The 12,366-nt window shown below is 43.0% G+C and overlaps 1 protein-coding gene across 10 annotated transcripts in view; it reads left to right on the plus strand.

Annotated features, from left to right (window-relative positions):
* Positions 1–12,366, plus strand: part of ADGRL3 (adhesion G protein-coupled receptor L3) — a 504,270-nt gene that overhangs the window by 367,289 nt on the left and 124,615 nt on the right. For all 10 annotated transcript variants that reach the window (XM_035097281.2, XM_060268958.1, XM_060268959.1 and 7 more), the window contains exons 11-13: positions 4,689–4,727; positions 6,692–6,875; positions 7,740–7,862. In XM_035097281.2, the coding sequence (XP_034953172.2) occupies positions 4,689–4,727; positions 6,692–6,875; positions 7,740–7,862 (346 nt within the window). The remainder of the gene's footprint in view (positions 1–4,688; positions 4,728–6,691; positions 6,876–7,739; positions 7,863–12,366) is intronic.

Genomic DNA, 12,366 nt, shown 5'->3' on the forward strand with positions numbered 1-12,366 from the left:
CAATTAAAATGCATTTGATTAATTGACTGGGATGAGGTCTAAACACATAGCATGGAAATAGGAAACCAGTGGCTCTCCTAATGTTGTTGGAATCCAATGTTTGTAGGGACAACGGTTACTCACCCCTGTCACTGCAGAGGTTGAATATCAAGGTGGGATAACAGACTATCACTTCATACTGCAAGTGGAGGATACCATTTTTAATGACCCTGTGTTTTATATGGCACATGAGGGAGAAAGGTTATAGCCCAGCCATTTCCTTGCTAAGGGGCTTTTCTTCTGTTTGCAGTGAGCTTTCTCATGTAGGGAAACATTAAAAAACGTGACACATGCACACCCCCATTATATTCCGAAGTGGTACAGTCCATTCTGTTGCCTCATTCTGCTGCTTTTGTAGTTCAGTCCTAAGACATTTAATTGGCTGCCAGTCCTTGGCGAAGTCATTGTGGGTCAGGTTCTCCCGTGGCCACTGGTTTGTGCCACTGCTTTAACAGTACCCAATAACCTATTGCCTCAACAGTTCTGGAGATGGTGCAGTTTCTCTTGTTGATCTGCATACGAAGATCGTTTAATAAGACCACTAAAACAGTTTTGTACTCCGAGCCTAAGCAAAAGCCAAGCTAAAAAAAGATTAAGAATGTTTTTATCATCTAGGTATGCCTGGAGTTGCTAAGCAACCCTATGCTCAATTATGTTGCTTGGAAACGAGAGCTCAGATACTGGACCGTGATTTACTGGGTTATCAACACTCAAAGATCCCCTGGGGAACGAATGGATAACAGCCTCCTTAAGAGGCATAGACAGCTTCCCTGTCATCATTTAAAATGTTATAGAGCACCAAAATTAATAATAATTGTGAACGGCGTGATACCTGGAAAGCAGCCTCTCCTTACAAATTTTTATTAGCCAAGAAAGGCAGAGATGAGCATGTGGTTTGAGACATTTCCCCTGTTAATACCTGAGGAGGAAACAATCCATGGCAAGGTTATGCTTGCAGTTTGGACATCTTTACAACCATGGTCTCCTCATCACACTGAATGCAAAGATTTTGCAGTTATGTCTGGACCTGACTCAGACACAGCAATGTCTGTCTGAATGTGCAATATTTCACAGAGCCATCATTGTGAGAGACTTCAGCACCAACTCCAGTGTCATCTCAGCCAGTGATTCTTATTAGGCAGAAACGTAGCCTGTAGAAACCCCTGGTGCCCAGCATCACAAACACACTTCAAAGCTGGCTGGTAGAGTTCAATAGGCAAAGATTAAACCTTTGTAGATAATGTGACTCCACCACCTCATCTGGCCACTGATGAGTGAAAAGCAACACAGTTCCACCATCACCCTAAAAAGGTAAAGGTAAAGGGACCCCTGACCATTAGGTCCAGTCGTGACCGACTCTGGGGTTGCGCGCTCATCTCGCATTATTGGCCGAGGGAGCCGGCGTATAGCTTCCAGGTCATGTGGCCAGCATGACAGAGCTGCTTCTGGCAAACCAGAGCAGCACATGGAAACGCCGTTTACCTTCCCGCTGTAGCGGTTCCTATTTATCTACTTGCATTTTGACGTGCTTTCGAACTGCTAGGTTGGCAGGAGCTGGGACCAAGCAACGGGAGCTCACCCCGTCACAGGGATTCGAACCGCCGACCTTCTGATCAGCAGGCCCTAGGCTCAGTGGTTTAACCACAGCGCCACCTGGGTCCCTTTTACCATCACCCTAGTACCACCCAAAAGCAAGGCAGTATTCCCTCCTTATCGCATTTGCAGCCAAATATATAGGGCCCTCCCGCCCATGAAGTGGGCTGAAGCATCCGCCTCAGGTGCCAGAATCTTGCAGGGCGGTGCCCCTACAGATCACTATCTCACCAAAGTTCTGTGAGATCTTGTCAGAAGAACCAGTTGCCCGACCTCAGTAAGCAAGGCTTTGGTAGTGGGGAAGGTGGCGGCAGCTTCTCGTTTCACCTCAGACAGCGAGACACGAAGAGAACATCACGAAGAGGTATCTGAAGAAGTGTGCATGCACACGAAAGCTCATACCAAAATAAAAACTTAGTTGGTCTTTAAGGTGCTACTGAAGGAATTGTTTTATTTTACGAAGAGAACATGTCAGTTGTACTTACTGCTGTCTAGTAAAGCATCTCATTAGACAGCTTTTTATGAGCAATTTTAAGACCTGCTATAGTGGCCCCATGTTAAGGGTGAGTCAGCTGAATCACGTTCCTCCATTATAACGAGAATTTGAGGTGGGAGAGTACCGTAGGTCCTACTGTATATAGTTCGAAAATGGTGCAGGGGACTACTGTACTATGAAGCTTGCCAGTGTATTATATATAAGTTTGAGGGTGGGGGAATAGCTTATTTGAGTAGGCTAAATGTTTGACAAGGCACTCTGGCACAGTTTGAAGAGAACACCTTCTCCTATTCAGACCTGCTCGGTCACTAAAGTAATCTTCTTAGGCCCTCTTGGTTGTGGCCACACTCTGCAGAAACTCATCTTTCAGTGACCTGGCAGAGGACTATTTTTCTCGTGGAGCCCATTCTTTGGAATAATCTTTTTTCCCCAAAGAAAAAGGGCTTATGTTGATGGTGAGGCAGTTTCAGCATGTGCTGGAAATGTACCTGTTTAGTGGGGCCTTTTACTGGGTCTTGATGCCAGCCATTTGGTATATCATTTTAAGTAAAATATTGTATTGGCTATTTATGCTATCTTGTTTTATTTTAATGAGATTTTAAAAAAAACCCACCTCCATATATTTCCAAAATAGATAGATATAGGTAGGTAGGTAGGTAGGTAGGTAGGTAGGTAGGTAGGTAGTTGGATGGATATCCAAGTAGAAATATACAGTACAGTACTTAGAAAAATGTGTTGGGGTGTTGGGTTGAAAGTCAAGTGGTGGTTAAACTCAGCACAGAAAATGCCCCCCTGCATAAAATAAAATAAAAATGCTTTGTTGGAATGATTAGCCGTGACATAGTCGGCCACCATATATTTTTTCCACGTGGCTCACAGAATGCTGCTGCTTCAAAGATGGAGAACCTGTGCCCCTTCCAGATGTTGTTGGACATCAACTCCCAGCATGGAGTTTATGTCTATTTGCTATGCTGGCAGAGGCTGATAGGAGGGTCACATGTTATTCACCTCTGCATTGCTGAAATGAGCCACCAAATTTGCTTGCTCTAAATTGGGGGCCTAGCTTTGGTTCAGCACCATTGATCAGGTACGTTTCAAGCTGCTGTCTGGATCAAGGAATAACAGTCATACTTGCTTCTTCCAGACAGGTTGGAAGATTATCAAGGATTAACATTAATTTATAACAGGCACTGTGGAGATGCTATTTTTGTTTTTAAACAGTTGGAATAAAACTGCAGAAAAACCTCCTTTTTTTCCACATCATTGAATTCTCTGTCCTCTCTCGTTAGCTTTGAACTATTAACATCTTTTAAAATTACTTTATTCTCTCTTGTTTAAGAAATGTAATTGTGGAAAGTTTTTTTTTATATTGATTTTCACGTTCTTATAACATTGCTTATGATTTAACAACAAACTCATTATATTCCTTTATTATTTTTTCTTTTGCTCATCATATGGATAGTGGCCAAATGATTTACCTATCTTGTCAAACAAATATTTATTTTGAGAAGTCAAGCTGTTTATATATTTTATATGTTTCCAAATACTTTTGCTGTTCTTCATTCGCCTTCAATCTGTCATATATTTCCCCAGATTGTGTTCTGTTAGGCAGATTTTCTAACTTGCATAATTAAATCCTTTAATTCAGATTCCTGCTTTATTAGTTAAATCATCTAAAATAAGTTTGTTTTCTCAGCTTGTTTAAAAAACCAATACAGTATAATCTGCATAAATTGTGGGTTCTGTTGCAACGTTCAGCACATTGTTGATTAAAGCAGAAGGGGTAAAGATTAGTTCTTGAATATGAATTGGGAATTGAATAAAATGTATAATCGTAATGAGTTGGATTCAGAGAAATTCCCACTCTGAAGGGTTGGATAGAAGATGACTTTCCTGTCCCTGCCCAAACCTCTCCCAACATTCAATGGACCCTGCTGCATTGGGTAGGCTTTGGCATTGAGACGCTAGATCACATTTCAGGGTGGGGCTTGTAATCCAAAACATCTGAAGGCTGTGCTAAAGAGTGTTGAATTCTGAGTCAGTTTACATTCTCTTTTTCCTTGCATATTCTCCAGAATGTAATGGCATTTCACACAAATCCAGAGAACAAAATCAGGAGTGGCAGGGGTAAATTGGATGCCCGGCAGAATGTGGTTTTGTAAATCGCTTAGAGGTTGTTTTTATGTTAAAGGTAAAGGGACCCCTGACCATTAGGTCCAGTCGCAGACGACTCTGGGGTTGCGCGTTCATCTCACTCTATAGGCCAAGGGAGCTGGCGTTTGTCCGCAGACAGCTTCCAGGTCATGTGGCCAACCCTAAATTGTATTTTAATTTGCATTGTAATCAATTGTTTTTCTTTCTTTTACGTTTTATTGTAATTTGATTGATGTCAGCCGCCCTGAGCCCAGCTCTCACTGGGGAGGGCGGGGTATAAATAAAAATTTGTTGTTGTTGTTGTTGTTGTTGTTGTTGTTGTTGTTGTTGTTATATTATAATTTTGCTTTCCCCTATCACTAACTTTTTTATTCTGTGTTTATAACAACCATCTTTATGGATACAGCTTCAGAAACGGGAGCGCTCCTGCAGGGCCTATGTCCAGGTACTTTCATATTCCTCCCCTATGTGTATATAATAGTTTAGCTTTGTGTTCCTTATTACTACGGCACCATCAGTGGACACCAAAACCACATAGAATTTGTAATTGGGGGGGGGGGGACAGACAATTTTTTTATTCCTAAGAAGAAATGTATAAGAGTAAATAATGAGGGGAAACAACTGAAGGAAGGAAGGGTAAGACAAATAGAGGACTGCTACCAAGTGCAGAAAAGTCCCGTTTATAGAGCTCCAGGAAATCACAGTTGCAGCAGATCATTTAAGCAAAGTTTACACAACAGTCTGTGGGTGTTGTGTCTTTGGTGAGTTTTGAGCTTACAACTTCACAGAAATATTTGACACAGAGGGGTTTTTTTCCGTGGGTGAGAGCTTGAGTGAATACAGCATATCAGGCTGACAAAATATCACTGTATCATGTGTTCAGACTTGTATTAAATTTGCCATGGGTGCAACATGCCTGGAGATTCAACACCTAATCCCAACTCTCTGATACATGCCAAGCTCTATTTCCACCGAGAAGGCCCTCTGCCTGGTTTCCTGTAACCTCACTTCTCGCAGTGAGGGAGCCGCCAGAAGGCCCTTGGCGCTGGACCTCAGCGTCAAGAAGCTAAAAACGGTCTCCTTTTCCAAGGCCACTATGAGAGCCAGTGTGGTGTGTTGGTTAGAGTGTCAGGCAGGACCTGGGTTCAAATCCCCACTCGGCCATGAAGCTCACTGGGTGACCTTGAGTTAGTCACAGCCTCTCAGTTTGATTCACAGAAAGGTTTTTGTGGATTGGTTGTCCATTGTTAAAGTTCAGCAGTTTTGAGTTTAATTTGTATTTACAGCAAGGAAAACCTGCTCTTCATTTGGGTCAGCAGGAATATCACTTCAAGTCCTGCAGTCACACAGACAAAGAAACATACCATTGCTTATTCCTAAGCATTTAATTTTCACATAAGAGCATGTGTCCATTTTTATTGCTCATAGACTCCTCCTTGCCAGCCAAGACTAGTGAGAAATGACCAGTCAGTACAAACTGCCACTGAGGTGGTCTGCTGCACTGTCAAACAGCTCTTGCTTATTTCATGGCCACAATAAAGTGAGATAGCAAGCACAACTCCCAAGATCCCCTTTGTCAAGAGATAGTGCCACTTCAGATCTCAGCTGTGCATGTATTGCAGCTCATATATTTATTTTGCTGCAGAATGTATTGGTGAACGTATATTACATCTCATTTCCCATTCATTCACTTGAGAGCGCTACACAATTTGCTTGTGAAGGGACGAAGTGTGTATCCCCTGTCAACAAAGATTTGCAGACACACCTTGATCTCTTAAAGAACAAACCACTTGTTGAAGCCCATAGTAAAGAACTGAGGAACTTCTGTAAGCATGAATTGTTGTGTGACAAGTAAAGCTGAGTCATTTACAAGGCCTGAGTCTTCTAAGCAATAGAGTGATTGCCTCTTTGCTAAGTGCAGTTTCTTAGCTGCAGACAGTAATTACCTAATTCAGGTCCACAGAGCTTTCTGTCACTGTCATTGATTCAATGCTTCTTTTTAGGTGCCTGTTAAAAACCAATATTGCCACTTAAAGGAAAGTTTCTGGTTAGGTTTTTTCTATATATATAAAGAACAATTAGGAACAAGGCTGTCAACTCAGTCGAGTAGAGAGCTGTGAAGAAAGTGGGCTGCCACACATCAGCAAGGCAAGGCACTGTGGCAAATGGGGGCTGGCAAAAATGGGTTCAGGGCAAAGACTGGATCCCAGATCTGGGAAATGTGTGGAGTGAATGGGTAGGGAGATATGAGAGTTGTCCATTTCATACACAGAGCTAGAAACATTGATTAAGTTGAGAAGGATGGGCAGTGAAACTAGGTGTATCGCAGGCTTCTGCGGGTCATTGTGCGTTCTATAATGAGTGGATGGGGCTCTCGCAGGAAATCAATCTTATTCCTCTTCTTCACAGGCCATGGTTGAAACAGTCAATAACCTCTTGCAGCCGCAAGCTTTAAATGCATGGAGGGACCTGCCTGCAAGTGATCAGCTTCGTGCAGCAACCATGTTATTGGACACCGTGGAAGAAAGTGCCTTTGTACTGGCTGACAACCTTCTCAAGACTGATATTGTGAGGGAGAACACGGACAACATTCGTGAGTAGCAGAAATAATTGGGGTGAAACTTGTTTCGGTGGCATCTACTCACTTCTGTTGGCATTGCCGTCCTAAGAACAAGTGATATAAAGTAGTTTGTGTATGAGTTACTGAGTTTTCACACTTAGCCTGTGAACAATTTATGTGAGACTTGCAGTCTACAGAGCATCAGTAAAGCAGTAAAGCCAAAATAGTAGGCACACTCTGGTGGCTTGGGTTAAATGTGCAGAGGAATTTCAAGGACTGAAGAACTTTATCGGGATCAGCCTGGCCCAATCTGACAGATGGACAGGGGCCACCTATCTGTCAATCATGTGGCATCATTATGATGTCACCTGCTAGGCAGCTGACGCAGCTTACCTTTCAAAATCCCTAGTAGAGGGGGGGGGGGGTTCCACTTGGGATCCACATCACAAGGGATGTTCCCAGCCCCACGTTCAACACTTTAGGAAGCTTTGAACATAGGGTTGGTAAATGGCTTGACAGGGAGGGGAGAAACAATACTCTCTCACCCACGTGGACCAAGCAGGATCTCTCTCTCTTCTCATCAGCTAACGTAGAGGGGAACAACTCTGCATAGCAGTGAATTTGGGTGTGGAAAAGGGCTTCCTGGAGGGAATTTTATTGCACACCCTGATGAGGGGGGCAATCCTGCTTAGCACTGGGCTCAGGTGCACCTTGCAGATTAGGAATGTAAATTAATAACTGCAGCCCATACTAGAATCCATTTACAGGGCCTCGTGTTTTTATTTGGGGGTGTGGAGACAATATTATATCTATTGATTGTCGCCTGAATTTCTAATCAGTTGTATCCTTTGGAATGTTTTGCATGCATTTCATTTTTCACTTCTTTCATACCAACAGAGTTGGAAGTTGCAAGGCTAAGCACAGATGGAAACTTGGAAGACTTGAAGTTTCCACAGAATACAGGCTATGGAAGTGCCATCCAGCTCTCAGCAAACACACTGAAACAGAATGGTCGGAATGGTAAGTTCAGCACCTCACAATTGTTTTTCTATCTTACTTCGTTCGCTGTTTTTCATGGTTTCACCTTCTTTAGAAGGGGACAGTGGCTTCATGCTATCCTCTTGAATCTTCCTACCTGGCAGGGAACTGAGATGACTAACCTGGTGGTCCTGTTGTTCAATGTCTGGTCAGTGTATAATAAGACCACCCTCATCTATGATTGGATTATGGAGGTAGCTGAACTGGTCTGTATAGATTTGTAGTAGAGTAGTAGATTTGACTCACCTCTGCTACCCTGGTGCAACACCAACCGAGGTTAGAAGGCTGGGGTGGAGGAGTTGCTATGATCCATTCAGCTTGCCAGAAAAAACCCTTTTCCTTGGAGTGGGTATTCAAGGGTTCGGTCAGACTGAAGATGTTATTGGCTTACCATCCACCCTGTTGCCCAGTGGCCTTTGAAGAACCTCAGGGCTGTCCCAGGTGGTTGGTGAACCAACATACCAGGCAGGATGCACCCTTGGTTGGGGGGGGGATGGAGACTGAAGGATTGCATTGATCCCTTTGTCATGGTCAGACTTGTATTTGGTAAAATTTGAGTTCCTGATGCGCCCCCTTCTTAGGGTGAGGGACTTACTGAATCTGATAAATCCCCAACTGTTTTGAAGGAGGCAGTGGTATTCCCACTTCTAAAAAAGCCCTACCTGGACCCTGAGGTGTTTGACAGCAACTGCCCAGTCTGTAACATGCCCTTTGAGCATAGCTGCCAAGTCTCCCGTTTTCCCCGGGAAATTCCTGTTTTTCCAGCTGTTCCTAGCTGAAAAAATGGATTTTTTTGTTTTTTCCTGGTTTATTCTGGCGCGGCAGCCATTTTGGAACTGGGCAAAGCAGCATCAAAAGTCACTTCTGAGCATGCTCTGCCCAGTTCCAAAATGGCGGCAGCGCTACTTCCGGTCTGCTATTTCCAGCCCGGTCCCTTATTTCTCTGACAGCAACTTGGCAGGTATGCCTTTGAGGGTAAAGTGCTAAAAAGTGTGGTAGTGGTTCAGCTGCTGACACTGTTGGAACAGATTATCTGAACCCATTCCAATCTGAGTTCAGGCATGTTATTGGCCCTAGTTGCTCTGACAGATGCCCCCCTTCAAAGGAGAGACAGGGAGAGTGAAACTCTGCTACTGCTGATGGATCTTACAGTGGCTTTGGATACCACTGGCTGTGGTATCATTGTGGACCATCTCGGTGGTTTGGGAGTTGGAGGCACTGTTCTCCAGTGGCAATGCTCCTACCTGCATGACCATTACCAGAGAATAGGATTGGGGACAACATACCTACCTTTTGCAAGGTGTCACAAGGCACTATTCGGTCCCAATGCTGTTGAGGCTTCTGATTTGATAGTTTTAACTAGGGTGTGATTTGGGCATTTTTCCTAAGCTGTTTAATTGTCATTCTTCTTGTTTTATTATATATTTCAATTAAGGATGTTTTAGTACGCTAATGGAACTTGTGTGTTTTAATGATGCATTGATTTTTATAGTTGTAAACCACTTAGAAGTTGTAAACCACTTACTTGACATGTAAGTGTTGTGTAAAATAATAAAGCAAGAAATGTTTTGTTCTAACCCAGGCATGTCAAACCTGCGGCCCTCCAGATGTTTTGGCCTACAACTCCCATGATCCCTAGCTAGCAGGACCAGTGGTTGGGGAAGATGGGAATTGTAGTCCAAAACATCTGGAGGGCCGCAGGTTTGACATGCCTGTAATCTAACCAGTTAACAGCATATATCAGGCTGCCTTATGAAGTCAAAACCATTGGTCCATCTAGCCCAATCCCATCCACTCTGCCTGGTAGAAGCTCTCCAGGGTGTCAGGCAGAGTGGGATTTCTTAGCTATGAGATCTGACATTTTTTTAAAGGGGAAACCTGGACCTTTTGTATGTAATGAATTTTCACATTCATTTTCTAGCTGTGGGCAAGAAGGTCATGTCTTTACATGGTCCATCAACCATGACCAGTTTGTCGAAGGTCCTCTTTGATTGACTGGCCCAAGGTACAGCGAACAGTGTTTATGGTGCTATTTTCCTTAGTGAGGAAGTGGCTGCAGTGCTGCTTCTTCCCACCCCACTTCATAATAATGTCAGGTGCAAAATCACCTGGAAGAAGGTTCAGGCCATGCTTCTGTCCATCAGCAGAAAAGTTTATTCCATGCCTCTAAACTGTTGCTTCCATTGGTAAAGTTGAATGGGCTTCAAATGAACAAGTCAAGTTTGTTCTGTTGCATAGGTTTATTCCTCACACGGCTGTCAAATGAAGCTCATAGTGATGCTTGTCCTAATACCTTCGGGGAGGGGCTATTCTTCTGTGTCTCAGCATTTATTACTTCATGTTGGTGCTTTGTGCTCAAGACAGGAGGAATGTGGGGTGGCTCTAGAAGGAAGGCTAGCCTATCATGCCTTACCGTTTTAAACTTACCATGAGTCCAGGAAATAGTATTTTTTTTTCTATTCATGGGTAATAGCTGTTTACCTTCTATGCCTCCAAAATAACAGGCTTAACCTGCCTGTTTGTGACCTATGCTCCTTCCAGGATGCCATGTTCTTTCCAGGATGGGAAAATATAATATAAATTATACTGTGCAAACAGGAGAGAATGAACTCACGAAACTGACACAGATCAGAAATATAGTCATCCATCCATCCCTAACCAGTAGTTTTGTTTTTTCTGGTGCTTATGCTTTATATATTTTTGGGTTATACAGTATTATATCCTTCCTATTCCTCTAGGATATTGATATTTGTACCTCTGATAGTTTTGTTCATGATCCTTTTTTATTCTGCAGAACTTTCTTTGTTCCTCCATCTCTTAACTGTCCATACTTCTTTTGAGGGACTCAGCTTCTTTGTGTCCTTGCTTCTTCTAGATGCAAATGAGTTATCTCAGGGGCCTGATCAGTATTCTTACTGTGTTTTTCACTGGGCATTCTATCACTTGTCCTTCTCCTTAAGTGCCCTTTTAAATGAAAACTTGGGAGTTCCAGTGGGTAGGTGTGAGTTTTTCAGCTGCGAAATTGCAGGTTCATCTTAGCTCACCCCCCAATTACCCTAGCCTTCTTGGGGATTATATGGAGATTTTGGAGTGCATTGTCAGGATGTAACACTGAAAAGGCCCTAAGGGTTTTGGATACCTCAAATAAATATATAAATAATAAAATCAACAGTTATAACAAGAAGAACAATGCATTATGTTCCCCTTTCACATATCCAGCACATGCAACACACACCATTTTGCTTTAATCCTTACAGCAACCCTGTATAATAGATATTATTATCCACATATTTCACATAAGGGCTGAAGAAAAGTGACTTACCTAAAACCTACCTCTTTGGCCTAATTGATGACAGCATAGCAAGGAATGTAAAGGATGGTAATAGAGTAAAAGAAATTAAACTTTGGACTGAAGAAAAGGCGTACGTTCTGTACAGATTGTGTTGTTCTCACAGTGACAACGAAGGACTGAATATTACATACAAAAGACTATGGTTTATAATCAGAATGAAGCAAAATCCTGAGTTACTAGGTTTAAATACGGATTATCTGTTTTGGAATTTCTTTTCTGCATCTATGAGAAAAGAGAGCTAAATATTTAGGTATACTGCTCAGTGCCCAAGCATCACTGGTGCACACCTGTAGAATGGGCCTCCTCTCCTCCCTCCCTACAGAGGCTCTTTTGAAAAGTTAAAGATTTGATTGGTGCCATTTAACTCATTTATCTCTCTTTGTTTAAGCTCCTCACATTTCTGGCTGACTGGTTTGTATGTATAACAAGTGTGGCATGTATATCCATATCAATTATGTACGAGTGACAGCTGCCCTTTCCTTGGCCTTGGAATCTAGTGTCAATTCTGCACACTTTGGAAGCTTGAGGCCTGTCGTTTTCTCATATACACTTTGGGGCCTAGAAATTCTGACAGCAACACAGGTTCCCTCTGTCTCTGGGATTTCCTGGTTATTATGGCTCCTGCCTTTCCTTCTGAAGCCAGTCCACTTCCATGCTTCTTTGGCTTTTTCCTGGGCATAGGACATTTCAGCAGGAACTAAAGAACTCTGGCGCTTGTCCTTATGGAGTTGCATAGTCCTCCCGTCTCTCAGGGCTCGTCCTTCAGTTTCCCCCCAGGAAAATCACTTGTTTGCCACTGAATCAAAACAAATGTCAGTTGGGTTTTCTGGAGATTTATTTGCTCTGATTCAGTGTTAAACGGCGGGTATTCCTGGGGAAACGGACAGGGCAAATGGAAAACTGCTTGGACCCATGCTTTGAAGCACGGGACTAGTGTGGACGAGCCCTCTGCTACAATTCCTGGAGTTCTTTGTAGAATTGCTCTCTTCCTCTTCCTTCTACAGCAGCTTGCTGTTCAGAATATGTTTGCATTAAGCTCGATCTTCACTTTAGCCTCAATGCTTTCTTCTTCGTAACTGGTGTGCAGCTCAGGGTGAACCTCCCTGAACCTCCCAGCCAGGGGCATTGTTTAAA

Source organism: Zootoca vivipara, chromosome 16 (genome assembly GCF_963506605.1).
Source record: "Zootoca vivipara chromosome 16, rZooViv1.1, whole genome shotgun sequence".
NCBI lineage: Eukaryota > Metazoa > Chordata > Lepidosauria > Squamata > Lacertidae > Zootoca > Zootoca vivipara.